General features: G+C 44.0%; 3 protein-coding genes across 3 annotated transcripts; all 3 read left to right on the top strand.

The window, feature by feature from the left end:
• The first annotated feature begins 3,914 nt into the window (after positions 1 to 3,914).
• Positions 3,915 to 6,547, top strand: LOC124703881 (xyloglucan galactosyltransferase KATAMARI1 homolog). Its single transcript, XM_047236123.1, has 2 exons — positions 3,915 to 4,871; positions 5,945 to 6,547. The coding sequence occupies exons 1-2, from the start codon at positions 3,915 to 3,917 to the stop codon at positions 6,545 to 6,547; spliced, it is 1,560 nt and encodes a 519-aa protein (XP_047092079.1).
• Positions 6,548 to 9,032: 2,485 nt separating this feature from the next.
• Positions 9,033 to 11,256, top strand: LOC124667326. The gene is made up of 4 exons (XM_047204628.1): positions 9,033 to 9,139; positions 10,570 to 10,668; positions 10,790 to 10,945; positions 11,044 to 11,256. Exons 2-3 carry the CDS (start codon positions 10,575 to 10,577, stop codon positions 10,927 to 10,929), a joined length of 234 nt encoding a protein of 77 aa, XP_047060584.1. The 5' UTR covers positions 9,033 to 9,139; positions 10,570 to 10,574; the 3' UTR covers positions 10,930 to 10,945; positions 11,044 to 11,256.
• A 612-nt stretch (positions 11,257 to 11,868) lies between these two features.
• LOC124703872 (GDSL esterase/lipase At5g62930) lies at positions 11,869 to 16,481 on the top strand. Its single transcript, XM_047236114.1, has 7 exons — positions 11,869 to 11,950; positions 12,034 to 12,158; positions 12,227 to 12,304; positions 12,375 to 12,515; positions 13,990 to 14,066; positions 15,211 to 15,375; positions 16,001 to 16,481. The coding sequence occupies exons 1-7, from the start codon at positions 11,869 to 11,871 to the stop codon at positions 16,155 to 16,157; spliced, it is 825 nt and encodes a 274-aa protein (XP_047092070.1). The 3' UTR covers positions 16,158 to 16,481.
• Positions 16,482 to 17,983: the final 1,502 nt, after the last annotated feature.

Raw genomic sequence — 17,983 nt, 5'->3', positions numbered from 1 at the left:
CATGTGGGCCCCACATACCTTGTGGCATGTGACATGCCACTAGTAGTTGAAATAGTATTCCACATACCCGTCCCCTCCCCAACCTCTCCCTCTCTCCCCAGGTCCCGTTGTGAGTCCTCTACTCCCTCCCGGCTCTTCTCCCCCTTTCCTCCGGCGGCGCTGCCGGCTGGAGTGGAGGGGAGGAGAGGCCGGTCGTCTCCTCTGTATAGTGGTAGGTTAAGTTTTTTTCCCCTTGTGGAGTATGGCTCTATGCCGCTAGTTTGGAGCGGTTTGCTCGATTTGTCCGGCCAGATCTGGTGTCTAGGGTTCGTACTCTTCGTCCTTTGGCTCCAGTGGCCGGAGCTGCAGGCGATGACGTTGAGCGCCGCTTCATTGAATAAAGCCGAAGACTTTGGTGGGAGTGATTTGGAGATGGAAAGCTCCACCCTTGTTTCCGTCCTGCCGTGGTGGTGATGGGAAACATTGTGGTGCAGCTCACCCCTTCTTCAGATGGCTTCTTCCCCGACAGTGGATCTTCCCCAACAAGTGCATCCAAGACGGTGGAAATCTTGCCACGGCTATCCTTGGCCATGGATCTGCAACCTTCAAATTGGAGGGTACTCTTCGTCCTGTCTGCTGGAGCTCGACGCCTCGAAGCTGCCAAGTGGTTCGTCCCCGGAAGCCTCAAGGTAGCCAGCGACGAGGGTTTCTCGCCGGAAAGGGGCGCTCGAGCGCTCTGGCCCTGCTCCGTGCCTTATCTTAAAATTTTAGGGTGTTTCTTACAAAAGCACATGCCTTATCTTCAAATTTTAGGTTCTTTAGGATGAGTGATGTAAAGGCCTGTATGGAAATTGTACCTGCCACATGCTATGCTTTTATTGTTAAAAAAAGTAGTTCAAATAGTGGTGGTGTGTTGCAGTTTCAATCTTGCGCTTGGTCAGAAATTTATGTCCCGCGCAGTTGTGGTGTACAATTATTTCCACGCGCGACCATTAAGAGAATACACGTGTCATACAAATATTTCGGTGCGCAACCGGTAGTTTGGAAAATACCGGTGGCGTGTGACTTCAAAAGTGCGACACTAACTTAATGTTGCCTATGTATATTTTCCTACCTGTGATGAGCCCAGGAGCCATTTGTCTTTGAAAATTATACGTTAATGTTTCAAGGTTCCAATACATTTTGAAAAAGTTTCGATATAGTCTACAACGGTACTCACCATTTCATAATTCTTATCGCATATTTGAATATTTCTATGCACAAAATGTATCTAGGTACATCCAAATCAGGACAAGTATTATGAAATGGAAGGAGTATATTACAAGAGGTCAAAATCTGGATGCAATTGTCTCTATATTGTATGCTACACAAAACTGGCAGAAGTATGGATCGTGTGTATCTAGTGGTGAGCAGTATACCATTTGAAATCTCTAAAAAATAGTCAAATTTTGTCATAAATGGTAGATTCGCACAAGACTTTAAGGTAGTGTTAATGAAGTCAAACTGTCCTTTAATTGGTTCATACCTACTCGGTAATCGCGCACGCACAGCATGGCGCTAGATCCAAAGCCTGCTTCAAGGATCAATGTATGAATATGAGGAAAGGCTTGCGTTATTATTGACTCGAGACTTTGCTGTACCGTTAATGAAGTGTACTACTGGTTGCTTGCTTGCGACGCGTGCATCGTGGTAACTTAAGACTGGCAGAAGTATGGATCGTGTGAGCATACTCTTAGTAGTACTACAGTACGTACTACCCCGTTCCAAAACTTAAGACTTATACTTCCTCTCCAATTCATATTAATTGACTTCAATATGGATGTATCTAGAACTAAAATGTATCTAAATAAATCTATATTAAAGTCAATTAATATAAACTGGATGGAGTATTTTTTAAAAAAGTTAAATCAAGTTAAGTTTTACCAAACTTTTAGCAGAATCTATCAATATGTATAATATTTTGTAGATACCATATGAAAAAATCTATTTTATTATCTATCTAATGATATTGATTTTGTATCTTGCATGTTAATAAAAAATTAGTTAAATTTAACATAGTTTGACTTTCTAAAAATAATATAAGCCTTAACTTTTTGGGACGGAGGTAGTAGTACATAGTTGCAGTGGTCGAAGGCAGAGGATTACGTCTGTTAGTCACAAAAAAGAGGGAAAAATGTCTGCTTTAGATCCGCGGCTCTACCGATGAAGCGCTCGTATCTGAGCGTCGAGAGGGATGGCACGGCCGCCGACGACGGCAGGCAATTAGCCGGGTAACCATATAGATGAATGGTAGAAATCCTAGATTCTAAATATGCTTCGTGTATCGCTCATCCTATGGCATCTTCTCCGAGGAGGAGGCCTCGTGACACCTAAGTTGGAGGGTTCCAAAGACCTAGACACATACAACCTTCATTATTACATATGCATTTTAGCATTGCAAAAACCATATAAACTACTTGGGTCATTTCTATTACCTGCTTCTTCTCAAACATCAAGTAGGAATGATGTTTATCATCGTAGTGAGAATCGAGAACCGTCATCCTACACATGTGAGCATGTCAAAACAACTAGTGCGAGCAAATGTGACTATATAAGAACTAATATGTGAGCAAATGTGGCCTACAAATTCTAGATCACACAAAACCAAAACAAAATCACACAAGTTCTATTCACATACTACACATAAATTTAATCACAAAATCTAGATCACACAAAACCAAAATTGCATATCAATTTATTAAAATTTCAATATCTAGGGTTTCAGTACAATATCAAAGTTTTTGGACATGTGAGACAATTTGTTGCCTACATCACATATAACCTAAACTTAGTCAAACAAGTTCTATTTCTCACCCAAAGTTTATTTCTCGATTTAGTTTCACGTGAGGGTTATTTTTGTCGAATCTGCCCCCAAAATGTGTCTCGATACATTCAAATCAGAAACATATTATGGAATGGAGGGAGTATATTACAAGAGTACGTACAAAATCTGAATGCAATTTTATTTATATTTTGTGCTATAGAAAAACTGGCAGAAGTGTGGATCATGTATATAGTGGTGAGCAGCATACAATTTAAAATATCTAAAATTAATCAAATTTTGTCAAAAATGGTAGATTTGCACAAGACTTTAAGGTAGTACTCCCTCCGGTCATTTTTAATTGACTAGAGTTTAGTATAAAATTGTACTAAATCCGAGTCAAATAAAATCGACCAGAGGAAGTATTATTAAAGTCAACCTGTCCTTTAATAATTGATTCATACCAACTCGGTAATCGCGCGGGCGCAGCGCGGCACTGGATCCAAAGCCTGCCTCAAGGATCAATGTATGGATATGGATATGAGTAAAGGCTTGCGTTATACTCCCTCTCTCTTAAATTAGTATGCATATTAGTTTTGGTTAAAGTCGTTAGGATCGTCATTAGAAAAGGCTTGCATTATACTCTCCTCTCTCTTATAATCTTTGGTTAAATATATAAAAAATATTGTAGCAACATCTACAACATTATCTCAATGTCAATCTAGAATCATGATGAAATATATTTTCATATTATATATACATTAGGTATAATAAAAATTAATCTATCAAAGCTTATAAAGTTTGACTTTAACTAAACATAATATACATCCTAAATTGGAATTGGAAAGGAGGGAGTACATTGACTCGAGACTTCGCAGCAGTACCGTTAATGAAGTACGTCAACTTAATAATTGTACTATAGTGAGCTACTGCTACTAGTTGCTTGCTTCCGCGCGCATCGCGGTGACGCCGAGTTAATTAGTGAGCGTAGTTTCCGTCGAAAATTTGTAAATCTGAGCGTAGTGGCAGAGTATACAGTACATAGGGCAGTGGTCGGAGGAGGATTCAGGTCTTCCTGTCTGTTAGTCACACAAAAAAAAGGCTCTTTCAGATCCCCGCGCGCGCAGCTCTACCGATGAAGCGCTTGTCTGTGATCGTGGAGAGGGATGGCGCGACCGGCGACGACGGCAAGCAATCAGCCGAGAGATCCGCCGTCGCCCGGCCGTCTCGGGTGGTCTACGTGGTATTTCTCGCCACCATGTTCTGGGGCGTGATATTCCTCCTCCACGACCACGACTGCACCAGCTCGGAACTAGGCAACAACGCAGCCTTCTTCTCCCGCTTGGAGAAGCTCCAGCTCGTGCTGTCGGACAAGTGCGCCGGCCGGTACGTGTACATGTACGACCTGCCGCCACGGTTCAACGCCGACCTCGTCCGCGACTGCCGCGAGGTAATGTGCAAACAAATGGCCAACGGTGGATTCGGCGCACCCATCACAGAGGCAGAGGGCGGCGGCGCGCTTCCTGAGAGGGGAGCCTACGACACCGACCAGTTCATGCTGGCCTTGATCTTCCACGCCCGGATGAAGCGGCACGAGTGCCTGACGTCCGACCCCGCCGCCGCCGCCGCCGTGTTCGTCCCGTTCTACTCCGGGCTGGACGTGGAGAGGTTCCTGTACTTGGACCAGGAGAACCCCGACGTCGCGGCCATGGACGCCCTGCCGCGCGACCTCGTGGAGTGGCTCATCGCGCGGCCGGAGTGGCTCATCGCGCGGCCGGAGTGGCGCGTCATGGGCGGGCGCGACCACTTCATGGTCGCCGGCCGCATCATCTGGGACTTCCTCCGCGAGCCCGGTTTCACCGGCAGGGGTGGCAACTCCCTCCTGACCTTCCCCGCGATCCGCAACCTCACGGTGCTCGGCGCGGAGGCCAGCCCGTGGCACGGCATCGACTTCGGCGTGCCATACCCGTCGCACTTCCACTTCTCCTCCGACGCCGACGTCACCAGCTGGCAGGGCCGCATGCGGCGGGCGGAGCGCAAGTGGCTCTGGGGGTTCGCGGGCGCGTCCCGCCCCAGCAGCAAGAAGACGAACGCGGATTTTGAGCGGACCTTATGGCGCCCGGACCTTATCCCGCACCGTCTATTTCATGAAAGGCATCAAGATTGGTGACTCGTTTTTTGCGTAAAAGACCCTGGATTTTATTAGATTCATAGTAGGTCGTCCTTGCTGCTTATGAAGTTCTTCAGAAAATCCAATGTGTATCCATTTGTGACATTCTTAAGTTCTTCAAAAAATTGCAGTGTATCCATTGTTGCAATTATAAGTAACATTTTTCCATATGAAAAAAATCCATAGATCTCTTGATTTCAACCATAGATCTCTATGAAGTTCTTCACAGATCTTCATAAGAAACAATATTTAGGCATGAAGATCTAACACAAATAAAAAGATATCCTTGAAAAAATATTCAGAAGATCCATCAAGAATAGGAAATGGATCCATTTGCTCATACATGATCCTAATAACTAGTGGATCCAGTAGATTCACACAAAGATCCATACAAAGATCCTACGAAGATCCATCCGGCCACACAAAGATCCATACAAGATCCTACGAAGATCCATACACAGATAAAAGGAGGAAGAAAAGAAAAAAAACGAGGAAGAAATCCATCCGCCCGCCGGGATCTTGGACCACCCGCCTGTCCGGCCGCCGGGATCTTGGAGCAAGCCATGGAGGCGGCGCTGCCCGACCACGGCGGCTCTGGCGCGGCGGAGCCCACGCAGCGGCCCCGTCCGAGCACGCCGGCGCGCGGGAGGGGCGCAGGGGGGCGACGCGGAGGAGCGGCGACGAGGAGGAGCTCGCGCGCGTCCTGCCGCTCCTGAGCAGGGCGGCGGCGGGCGGAGACGGGCGGCGGGCGGAGGCAGAGGCGGGTGGCGGGCGGCGGCGGGTGGTGGGCGGAGGCAGGGTGGTGGGAGGCTGGGTCGGGATCTAGGGTTGCTGGCCGTTTGTGGCTCTTTATATAGGTCAGGACTACATCTGAATTTGAGGAAGGTGCATGGGTTTTTTTGTAAAATGGGCGCACGCGAATCTCCAGCCGCATCGGACGAAGGCGATAAGGTCCGGGCGCCATAAGGTCCGCTCGTTGTAATATTCGCAAGAAGACCGTGCGCTCCCAGATCATCGAGCAGTGCGGCAGGTCCAGCCGCTGCGCCATGTTCGGGAGGACTACAACAGCATACACGCCGGGCCGGACCATGAAGCTGCTGGAGAGCGCCGAGTTCTGCGTGCAGCCGCGAGGGGACTCCTTCACGCGCAAGTCCACCTTCGACAGCATCCTCGCCGGCTGCATCCCGGTCTTCTTCCACCCCGTCTCCGCCTACCTGCAGTACATCTGGCACCTGCCCAGGGACTACCGGAGCTACTCGGTGTTAATCAACCACGGCGACGTCGAAAACAAGAACGCCAGCATTGAAGAGGTGCTCGCCAAGATACCGCCGGCCAAGGTGGCACAGATGCGAGAGCAGGTCATCCGGCTTATACCCACCGTCATGTACAGGGACCCGGCGGCCAAAGGCGTCACGCTCAAGGACGCCTTCGACATCGCCGTCGATGCAGTCATCCGCCGGGTGGACAAGCGCCGGCAGGCTGCGGCGGAGGGCCGGGAGTACCAGGACAGCTTCGACGGAGGCAATAGCTGGAAGCACGACTTGCAAGAGAATGGAGACAACGATATTGGTCCACACGAGTTTGATCCCTACTTTTAGGCCTTTTTCGTGTTGCGATTTTATTGCGCTGAAAAACATTGCATGCTGCCTTTAATTTTACGGATTTGCTGAAAATCACGCGACTGATACTTAATAAGTTTAAGTCGAACGTTTGGAGATTCATGTTTTGTGCTTGTAGATTCTCCGAATACTTAGGCCAATACAAGACTGTATGTGTACATGGGCTTCCATTTGGCATGGCCCCGTTGGTTCAGGACGCAGGTGCATGCTCCCGAGAGCCAAGAAGCATTTCCGGGCTATTTTCGATTGTTTCTGCTCCTTAGCTTTCTGGAGAGTTTGATCCCTACGGTTGTTTGGGCTTTTTATATACTATATTTTATTCTAAATTTTAAACTAGAAAGTGGGACGGCGATTTGGCTCCAGGGAGCATTTGATCCCGGTTTTTTTGGAAAATCAGAACAAACCGAAAACTTATCAAAAAATTCCGAAAAAAATCATGCACGTACCTGACCATGGCACGCACCAACGTGTAAAATTTCGTTTCAAAATGTCATCGTATGCGCCCTGGACAAAAATGACAAATTTCTGACATGAAATGAGATCCAAAAATTTGAATCTCAGATCTGGAAATTTGTCATTTTTGCCCAGGACGCATACGATGACATTTCGCAGCGAAATTTCAGAAGATGGTGCATGCCATGGTCAGGTACGTGCATAATTTTTTTCGGAATTTTTTTGAAAAGTTTTGAAAAATAAAATTTGCTCCCCAAAAATCCGGGAACAAATGCTCCCAGGAGCCAAGACGAATTTCCGCTCTTTCTTCTTCTTAATAAATTAAGATTTTACTACTTTCTCCTTTTGAGTTTACTAGTCCTACGCGTATCTCTAAATCGTCAATTTGACCAACTTAACATAAAATATATATTACAAAAAATATAACATCGGAAACTTTAGATTTTATACTTTCTAATGATATAATTGTGTTATATAATTTATATTATATAGATCAAATTGACGTCCTAGATACACGTGCAGGCCTAGTAAACTAAGATAGAGGGAGTATCTCACTTACCCCACATCTACATCCTTATCGGAAACTAGTTGTGAGGTGCAAGTACTAAGTCACAGAAACAGTGCAGGATGCTCTTGTTTATGCTGTTTTTTCCCGTTGCCCTTCTATTACGCAAAAAAAAAAAACGGTGGAGGATGCTCTATTTTTCTAAGAGAAAATTACAACTATGTTGCGAGATTTATTAATTAATAAAATAGTTACATCACTAAGGAGTTTACTCAAAATAAAGCTAGGAGTTCATCGACCAAAATACAAGAACTATTGAAGGAAAAAACAAAACCTACCAATCTCACACCCGCCTCACACATTTAGAAAACACCACTGAAGCGGCTAAAGAAGCTAAAGAGGACGTGGACCATGACATCCCACACACAAGAGAATATGCATATGACTCCGAGGATGAAGAACCGGCATGAAGAAATAGACAAGCATTAGTTGACAGTTAAAGATGTTGATGTTTGAAACAAAGTAATAGGCCAAGTCATCATGCATCATAGTTTCGTGATCTAAGCCTCGCCGATAAGGCTTATGTTGATGGTGGCACACGAAAAATTCTCGTGCCACGTCTATCTCCCCAGCGAGACAATGATCCAAATGTGTATGTATTAGTGAAAAGGAACAAAATTCAAAACCTTGGCAGAACTTCAAAAGTGGCTCAAGAACTACGCGGTGAATTATCATCGATTGTTCAAGGTGGAGAACTCACACTTCAGAGTGTGTTACACTGTCAAACGGGGGATACAAGAATAATTATTTTTTGTGGGTTGTCCGTGCAAGAATTATCAAAGGAGGGCCGCGATGGAAGGTTACAGGTTGCATCTTTCAACTCGAATGTAAATGCAAGAATATTGTGATGAGGTTGGTGTAAAGAATGATCACCGTCAACTGACCTAAAAAATCACCGTCGATAGATTTTCCACCTCCATGAAGATACTCCGAAAGAATGCTAAGCCTTTTTTGTGTGTTTGACAGAAAAGGCTATCCAGGGTTGCCTCGAAATACTTATGAATATCAAAGTGTTGTTTGGACCAATTAGAAAAGAAGTATTCCTTGAGTTTTAACACCTGTGTCTGCAGCACTCAGGTTTCGTGAGACAATAATTAATACATCTAAAGGAGAGCTTGTTGAGCTGACGGCCAAGAACACATGCGTGGGACTTACCATGGAAGAGTAATAAGAAGACATAGAACTTGGAACCGCACAGATGCACACCAATATTGTCTTTGTTATTGCCTTTGATATAGTACATTATGATACCCTGATTTGTTTTAAATTTTCATATAACTTGTGATTATATATGTGCATTGATAAATGAAATTTATACAGTTGATTTTGGAAGAACATGGTCTCGCTATTGTTTATTCCTAGAACAGCATTTTATGGTTACGGGCCTCTTTGGACCCTAAGATGGCCCCCATGGGCCCCCATGTCTAGCCCTCTTTCAGGCAGCGCACCTCTTCTTCCTCCACGCCTCACCTACTCCTCCTCTCCGGAAGCAAGCAAAGCAAGAACAGCAGGAATCCGCCACCGAATCCGCCTCGCAGCAGAGGGATCCCAAGGTAAGCAGCCCTAGCTCCATCACCGCTTCCCCTTCTCCCGCCTAGCTCCTCCTTCACCCCCGCGCGCGCGCCAGATCTGCGGCCTCGAGCTGCTCTGAATCTCGCAGCAGCAGATTTCTTGTTTTCCCTCCAGCTCGACCGCCCCTAGCTTTCACGAGATAGATCTCGACAAACAGTAGTGCTGCAAGTAAGCCGAGAAAGCCCCCTTGTCCGGATCGAATCGCCGGCCGGGAGGAAGCCCGCGCGCGTATTCGGCGCCTGTGTCTGTATGGAAGCTAGCTCTAGTTTGCGCTGCTTGTGTTACTTCGAGCGGGTCAGTGGCGGATCCACAGTTCTGCGTGGCTGAATCGTCGTCTAGGGTCAGCTTGTAAGCTCGGGCCCCAGGAAAGAATAGATACGCTAAACTACTGGGCGTCTTGCTCTCTCAACATTACTTGGTCAGACTGGCGTGCTGTTCTTGCTGTATGAGGGACACGATTTTGTTGGGAGTAGCCTGCACTGCTCTGCCCCGTCCACAGTTTGTCTTGACGGGTGGTCAACCGTAGATAATGCTTGCTAGGTTGGTCCTTTCTGCCGGTCGATGCTTCTCCGATCTCGCAGAATGATTGTCGTAAGTGTGCGTCATGTCTGCCCTTGCGGTCGAAACAAAACGCTGTTCGTCTGCTGGTTGCAGTGAGAAAAAGCGAGATATCCATGCGTTTTCATTTCCCTCTTTGGGCTGCAACTGTATGCGATAGTTCGCGTTATGTCGCATCTGTTGCAACTCACGCATGTCACACCCTGTGCTAATGGCAAGTCAACTAAGCATTGGTGGTTATCAGGTCGCAAAGTGCCTGGTAACTTCCATATTGGCTTGGCAAATGTGAATTGTTTGCGTTTGTTACTGAAATCCAGGTAAAGCTAGAATTTTTTGTCAGCAAAATCCTGCTCTATTTTGACGAATCATCATATCTTATGAAGGCCATGGAACTTGCTGAAACCTAGTAGTCGCAACACATTTTGTGTATGCTAATATTCTCAACGGGGAATGATCTAATGTACTGGGTAGATTAGATCCTTCTTATCGGTAATTGATCCATTCCAAGCATGCCATGATGGTACCTCCATGACTGAAAACCTGTAATCTCTAACTGGAACTAATTGCAACATGGGCACTACAGATTTTGTGCATGCTGGTATTCCAACGATAACTTTGGTACTGAAATGACACTGTATACCCCGTGACGTATTCAACTGCATGCTAGTACTCTGTTAAAACGTCACTCTGATCATTATCGTAAGGGCCTATTGAATGATCTACTTGGTAGAACCTTCTTATTTGTATTTCTTCCATTCCAAGGATGCATGGTGGTATTTCCAGTACTTAAACCTGCAACCTATACAAGTTTCCTGCCCACAGTCCCTAACTTTCTGTGCACTGAACTATGCAGTTCCAATGGGTGCCAAGTACATCGTCGGCAGCCTTGTTGGCTCCTGTGTCATCGCATATGCTTGCGACTACATCGTTTCTCAGAAGAAGATCTTCGGTGGTATGTATTTTGTCTTGCCTCTGCAGTCCCATTCATAGCATAGTCAACATTATTACACTCTTGGTATCAAGAAACCATTTCCTTGTTGCTGATCATTACCATGTTGTTTCTCCTTGATCAGGCACCATACCAGGGACGGTCTCGGACAAGGAGTGGTGGCAGGCGACAGACACCAAATTCCAGGCCTGGCCTCGCACCGCTGGGCCGCCGGTCGTCATGAACCCCATCAGCCGCCAGAACTTCATCGTCAAGGACCTGTGAGGCCCGATAACACCAGGTAAAGCGATCATTCTAGCGCAGCGCCTGAATAACCGCTCCCACCATTCTGTGGTGGGGTACTGATCCTAGCTAAGACCTTCCACCTTGTGGTTTCAGGTTTGCGGTGGAAGCATATGCTGGTGTAGAATGGCGATCTCCGTAGCTATAACCCACCTCCCTGTGCTGTAATCTTTGCTGAAGGCTGTGTTTTGTCTTGATGATAATAAGAAGGGTACTCTTGTGATGGTAGAGTTGGTCTGGTTTTCTTCTGCGGAACATATAACAGAAGCTGGAGCACATTTGCTTTCTAAAATTTTCATGATGGCATCATCAACATTATACTGTTCTTATGCAGTAACATGCTGAAGTTGGTTTTCTGCTTGCTATGGTGGACTATACGCTCTGGCAAAAATGATTTCTTGCTCTAAATCTAGTCCAGGGTCCAGATGGATTCACTGCGAGGCTGCTGCGCTTTAGCTAATAGTACGTGCCGGTTAGCATCTCATGGTTCTTGGAGAGGCTTCTCTTGTCTTTCTCCACTGATGATGCTCATTGCTGGGGCTGATGCCATTTTGTCAGGAGATTTTTCTTGGCAGTTTAGAAGGCAGATGTCCATGCCTTTCTGTGATATCGATGAACTGGGTTCAGGTGCAGTTGCTTGGCCTAGAGCTTGTTGGAGGCCAGCAGAACGTATGTTTGCGTTCAGATTAAACTGTCAGCATGTTCGTTTTAGTCGATTTGATCTCAACAGAGAATTCCATCTTGGGCTTTTTTTTTTAGAATTGTAATACGGAGTAGTTTTTTCTGTAGAAGTTTTGGAGTCCAAATTTCAAAATCGAAAATCCCATGCGACTCTTCCCCGTTCCTCCTCTCTGCTCTATCACACCGCACATCATTCTCCAGTCCATCTTCCCCGTCTATCTGGAATCAGGCCAGGCTGCGATGGCGGCGCCGGGATCCTGCCCCTCGCCGGCGGCCCCGTCAGCCGGCCACCCTCCCGTCTGCCTCGCCGCCGACGCTTCAGGTGGGTTTGCTGCATTCATCCACCTCTGTCATCCCGCTCGCCTCTCACGTAGCTCCTCTTCCTCCCGCTTTTGGCCTTGGTAGGTGGATCGGGATCCCAGGAAACGCCGCTGCGGCCGCGGCTGGTGCTCTTCGGCGACTCCATCACGGAGCAGTCCTTCCGCCCCGGCGGCTGGGGAGCGGCCCTCGCCGACACCTACTCCCGCAAGGTCCGTCCGTCGAATCCAACCACCCTCCATCCCTTCAATCCCTGGCACTGAATTTCCCCCTGTACCAGGCCGACGTGGTCGTCAGAGGCTACGGCGGGTACAACACGAGATGGGCTCTCTTCCTCATCCACCGCATCTTCCCCCTGGTACGATCACCCCGCCCCAGGTTATCGCCACACTGGCCTGTGCTGTGGTAAATGAGCACTCCATACGCAGGTCGGCTTAGTACCGCCCGTAGCCACCACCGTGTTCTTCGGTGCCAACGACGCCGCGCTCCTGGGACGGACAAGCGAGCGGCAGCATGTCCCGGTCCAGGAGTACAGACAGAATCTCAGAACAATTGTTGATCATCTCAAGGTGAAAATAAATGTTTCCGTTTTATATGTTCTTAATTCCTTCCAAGTTGTTATGCTAGTTTTTTTCCTATGTCAGGACCATGATTCAAACTCGTTGTTTTTTACAACATACTACCTCGGTTTCAAGGAATAAGGCGCCCTCGTTTTACGAGCTTTTTGTTTGACCAAGAATTACTTCAAATAGATCAAAATTGTTTGTATGAAATTAGTACCATTAAAATGTTCTTTTCAATACGAATCCAACGGTACTAATTACATATAATATAATCAAGATTTTGTTGCTCAATTTTTATGGTCAAAGTTCATCTTGGAATACGCGTGCGCCTTATTCCTTGAAACGGAGGTAGTACAATACTGCAAGTAAGTAGGGCATCATGCACAATCTGGAACTTTTTTAGTAGCTTTATAACTTTTATGCTACCATCATAAACAGGGCATTATCTGGATCTTCATAAAATCGACTAATCCCTATAGAGGTGGGTCGTGGGTGGTAACCATTGTGATAGGTTGAAACGAAGAAAATGAAAGATGGACTAACTAAATACCTGTCCACACAAAAATGCTTTCACAGTTTGAGAAACTTTTTTTTCCCTTACATCTTAACATCAACCATTAAAATTGTGATCCAAAGCCGCTTAGTTTAATTGCTTCCTTAGATATCTGTTGTGAAGTTATCCCTGGATTTCTGATTGAGCCTGTTCAGTCAGATATTTTGTCGGCGATGGAATGAAAGCCTGACAGATTTCTGAAGCATTTGCCTGAACATGGTTTGCTGGCACATTGCTTGGTGCTTTTTTGTTTTCTAAATTTGCTGGCTCTGATTTTCATCTAGAATCTGAACAAATGTTAATCTCAACTGTTAGAGCAAAAAAAAAAAAAAAATTAAACACCAGGAAGTAGCTGTATTAATTCTTTGTGGGCCTCTTGTAGTTGAGTAGCTGTAACTCTACCTGCCTAGAGTATGTATCTGTGGACTGGCTTGCTTAGGATCACATGTTGCTGGAGTGACTATTAAGACTTCTAGTGCCAGGAATATTAAGAAGCAATACTCACATCGTGCTTGCTATTTTTCATACAAAAGTTATGGAACCTCAAGTTCAAGTTGATGGCCAGCCATTTTTAACTTGCTGGTTTCTTGAGGTGTCTTTGCCTAATAACTAGTACTGTCGTCAATGTTAATATATTACAACAGCAGTGACTTCAAGGTCTCCTGGTCTGTCATATACTTAAATGTGTTGCATTGTTAAAAAATATCTACGTTATGTCTTAGTTAAAGTAGGCATAATGAGGTAAATTTACAATTGGAGTGTTATTTAATACTCCCTCCGTCACATAGAGGATGTCTTAGATTTGTCTAAATTTGGATCAAGATACATTCAACATCATTTATGGGACGGAGGGAGTAGTATTTTTGGGCCAATATGAAGTATCAGTCCTTCAAAATATTTGTAATCCGGTGTTTCATCTCAATACAGGATTGTTCCAAGTCCATGATGATTTTGCTTATCACCCCACCTCCTATTGATGAAGATGGAAGAGAACAATATGCACGGTTGGCACCACTTGTCCTCTTTAACTATTCATGTTTGCTGTAGGAACATCAGTGACTGACTGGCATAGAAAGAAATAAAAGAGAGTGAAGAAAGGCAATACCTTATTGTCAGTTCTGATTTGTCCCAGTTTGTGGTTGCTGAATCTTGCTGCGGTGTGCTTATTTGATAACTTTCTGTTGAGAATTAGCGACAAAAGTAGGCAAAAGAGGGTCAAACAAACACTAAAATAGGCAGAAGTGGGTGTGACAAACGAGATTACGAGAAATCCTTTCAAATGCAGCCTTAATCTCTGTATTGCCTATTTGGTGGTGCTGTGGCACTCCCAACCAAGCCCTACTGGAGTTCCCATTCTTTTGTGGGAATACTGGAGTTACTGAATATTACTACCTCCATTTCAAGGAATAAGGCGTCCTCTTTTTACGTGCTTTTTGTTTGACCAAAAAATACTTTAAATATATAAAGATTGTTTGTATGAAATTAGCATCATTAGAAAGTGCTTTTCAGTACGAATCCAACGGTGCTAATTACATATAATAAAATTAAAATTTTATTGCTCAATTTTTATGGTCAAAGTTCGTCTTGAAATACGCGTGCGCCTTATTCCTTGAAACGGAGGTAGTATAAATCATTTTTTTATTCGTAACTCATGTTATGTCTAGTAACTTCTATGTTTCATTTTCCACAAGCTTTACTGAACACATCACATGTAACTTATTAGTTATGGACATGGGAGTGGTGTTTTGGCTCGTGGGAGCATATGCTCCCTTTATTTTGAAATGCATCTTAGATACAGTTTGAAATGTTAAAAACTTTGAAACAAAAAATTCGCATGTACATCTTCACGTTCTACGTGCCCACAAAATCGTTTCATGAGAAATCGAATTGTCATGTGGCGTGTGTAAAAAGACAAAAATCGGTGCTAAAAATAAGGCATTCCATAAGATAAATTTTCTCTTTTTACATAAACCACAAAAAATGTCGGTTTTTTCGGGAAACTTGACGAACACACATATATTGTGGAGATATACGTATAGATTTTTTTGTCAAAATTTTTCAACACATCGAAATAATTTTTTTGGTAGATGGAGCATATATACCCAGTAGCTTGAATTGAATTTCCGTGTCATTTTTTTTTTGCTCAAGGTCACTATATGGAAAAGATGCGAGGAGTCTCCCTGAAAGGACAAATGAAATGGCTGGTGTCTATGCAAGTCAATGCATAGAACTAGCCAAAGAAATGGATGTGCACTGTGTTGATATTTGGTCAAAGATGCAACTGACTGAAGGTTGGCAGAAACTTTACTTAAGGTAAATGCTTCCTCAGATTTGTTTAGATTTTGAGGATGAAGATTTTATTTACGTTTTCTCTACATGGTATCGATCAAGGTGGATTTTTGTAAGATATTTTCCACCTGGATTTTTTAACTTATATCTTCCTAGTAAGCAACCGAGCATATATGTGTAATGCCTATGCAAATATTACTTTTCTCTGTTACCACTTTTTTTCGGAAAGAATGAATTGGTTGAAATTTTTAATCTAGGTTCTGTAACAATATTGAGTTTAATCAGTTGCATTTTTTCACCAAAAAAAGAAGGCTATTTTTGTAACAAAATCTAGCTTGAAATATTTATTGTCATCCATTTTGTATATATCTTCTAACACTAAACTCGCTGCTTCGTAGAGTGGTGTTTACCAATTTAGCATGCATTTATGACGAGATTAAAGATAAGATATGTGCGTTAATCATCTAAATACTTGGGAACCGGAAAACGTCAACTACAAGTTCTTGCAAGAAAGGTCCCTAATCAGCTTAGTTGTTTCAGACCTCGATAGTGGCTGTTTGCAGCCTGTACGTAGGAGCAAAGGCTTCAGCTTCTTGAGAACCATCCATTACTGTATCCATTCTGATAGCTGACTGTTTTCATCTCCTAGTGATGGACTGCATCTGACACCGGAAGGGAATGCTCTGGTCCACAAGGAGGTTGTCCAATCATTAAGAGGCGCCGGTCTGAAAGCTGAAGATATGGCGCATGACTTTCCTCATCATTCCAAAATAGACGGAGTTTTCCCAGAGAAGGCCTTCCAGTGACGTGATTTCAGGATGTGTGATGTTCAAGTTCAAACTGCTTGGTCCCTGTGTCTGGAGGTTTTGCTTTCATCCTGTTATACTTATTCATCTGTTGTGAACTTTTGAACTGTGAAATTCTGTGTATTTTTTTCTACCAGTCAAAATAGTTATTAACAAAAATTACTTTAGTAGTAACTAGATGACATAATTTAGGTGGATTAATGTTTCATAGTACTCCACCATATCTGCACTGGAAATTGCATTTCACCATGTATCGCAAATAGATCTCTTGTACTGCAAGCCGTTGAAAGTCTCCATGATACATGCTGCATTTGCACCACTCAATCTCGTTTCCGTATCAGATTCTGCAAATCTGATTCTAGACCCCCCACTTACTGGTGTCAGTCTCGCGACTCGGCTGGAAGCATTTGCTGAAGTCTTCTTCTAACTTTGACATCCACATGGCATGAGGCTACTGTTGCATCTCATGGTTTCTCGACGGGCTTCTCATTTCTTCGGTTAGGTGATGCTTGTTGCCTTTTTTTCAGTGAGTTGGTAGAATTTTGACAGGTAAAAGAATCCAGATATTGGTTATGCATCAGTGTTGATCCGTGATTCGTTGTAAGTTTCTGCTGGGTTTTGTGCTCGTTGAATGAGGTTCAGCTGCACTTCTTTGGGCTGAAAGTTTATTCGAGGCTTCAGTCTCACTCATCTGCAGCACCGACCACGTAATGAACATTGCGCGTGGGCGATTTACATAAAAATAACCTTTTAAAGATTGCACGAAATGACTCACTATTTCACGTCTCTAATCTTTTTGTGTGGTTACCTTCGTAAAACCGCCACACCTGTTTATGGTGTGCCCATAGAAACGGCGTCACACATCTTCGGCTTGCAGGCTCGAGCGCACCACGTATAACACAAGATGTGGTGCAGCTCTCATTGATCAAGGGTTATTTCATGCGTTCTTTTTTCACAAAGGATTATTTTTGTGTAAATTGCGTCGCAACGTGCCGGCCTGTGGTTATATGTGAAAGGTAGCAAAGGGGCCAGCTAGTCTACGGTCTGCCTTGTAGGGGACAAAGAATAGCTGCAAAGTAACTAATCTACAACGGTCTGCCATGACTTTCCCTATCATTTCAGAATTGTCACCGTGTCACCGGTACACCTAATAAGATTTGTAATTTGGAGCATCAGAACTGATCCTCTACATTCAAACAAGTATTTGCTCTCTCGAGTGGGAGAAGAAGCGGTTTAAGCGTTTTTGATCTATAGGATTTGCATAATCTTTCTGTAGAATATATATTTTGTAGAACATATCTAATGTAAATTCTATGGAAAAAGAAACATTAAGTTACACCTCATGAAAAATCTCTTTGCTACAGTCAAACACAACTCATGTTCCATATAATTTAAGCAGGCATGATATTTTAATCCCATGCTTTCCCTACTCCTATGTTTTTCATATCTATGAATTTAAAGGAGCCCTAAAATTTTATCTAATGAAGGGTATGATTAAAGAAGCCCCGACACATCGTTGATCTAGAAATGTAATTTCTAGGAAGACCTTTTCTTATTTTTAAGCAAAAAAAGAATGATCTAAACATTGTACCTCTAAGATACAAGTTTAGATACTCAACTACATGGTTACTACTCCCTCCGTTTCTTGATATAAGGTTCTTAGATATAAGATGTATAGCTTTTGGCATGAAAATTAAGAAACACAATAGAGACAAAACTACATAAGGTTTTAGTGGGATTAATACTAGACAATTGACATGATAAAGTAGAGGAGTGTTCAACGGATAAGAAAACAAAAACAAATCCTTGAAATATATCTACACGGA

The sequence above is a fragment of the Lolium rigidum genome, chromosome 1 (genome assembly GCF_022539505.1).
Source record: "Lolium rigidum isolate FL_2022 chromosome 1, APGP_CSIRO_Lrig_0.1, whole genome shotgun sequence".
Lineage (NCBI taxonomy): Eukaryota > Viridiplantae > Streptophyta > Magnoliopsida > Poales > Poaceae > Lolium > Lolium rigidum.
Note: the sequence above shows the minus strand (reverse complement) of the source record. Positions and strands in the feature narration are given on the sequence as shown.

Bases quoted from the DNA above. Each gene is read 5' to 3' on its own strand.
- LOC124703881 (XM_047236123.1), top strand. From the start codon at position 3,915: ATGAAGCGCTTGTCTGTGATCGTGGAGAGGGATGGCGCGACCGGCGAC. The intron at 4,872-5,944 runs GCGGATTTTGAG...ATTCGCAAGAAG, and splicing joins CCAGCAGCAAGAAGACGAAC to ACCGTGCGCTCCCAGATCAT.
- LOC124667326 (XM_047204628.1), top strand. From the start codon at position 10,575: ATGGGTGCCAAGTACATCGTCGGCAGCCTTGTTGGCTCCTGTGTCATC. The intron at 10,669-10,789 runs GTATGTATTTTG...CTCCTTGATCAG, and splicing joins TCAGAAGAAGATCTTCGGTG to GCACCATACCAGGGACGGTC.
- LOC124703872 (XM_047236114.1), top strand. From the start codon at position 11,869: ATGGCGGCGCCGGGATCCTGCCCCTCGCCGGCGGCCCCGTCAGCCGGC. The intron at 11,951-12,033 runs GTGGGTTTGCTG...TGGCCTTGGTAG, and splicing joins CCTCGCCGCCGACGCTTCAG to GTGGATCGGGATCCCAGGAA. The intron at 14,067-15,210 runs GTTGGCACCACT...TTTTTGCTCAAG, and splicing joins GGAAGAGAACAATATGCACG to GTCACTATATGGAAAAGATG.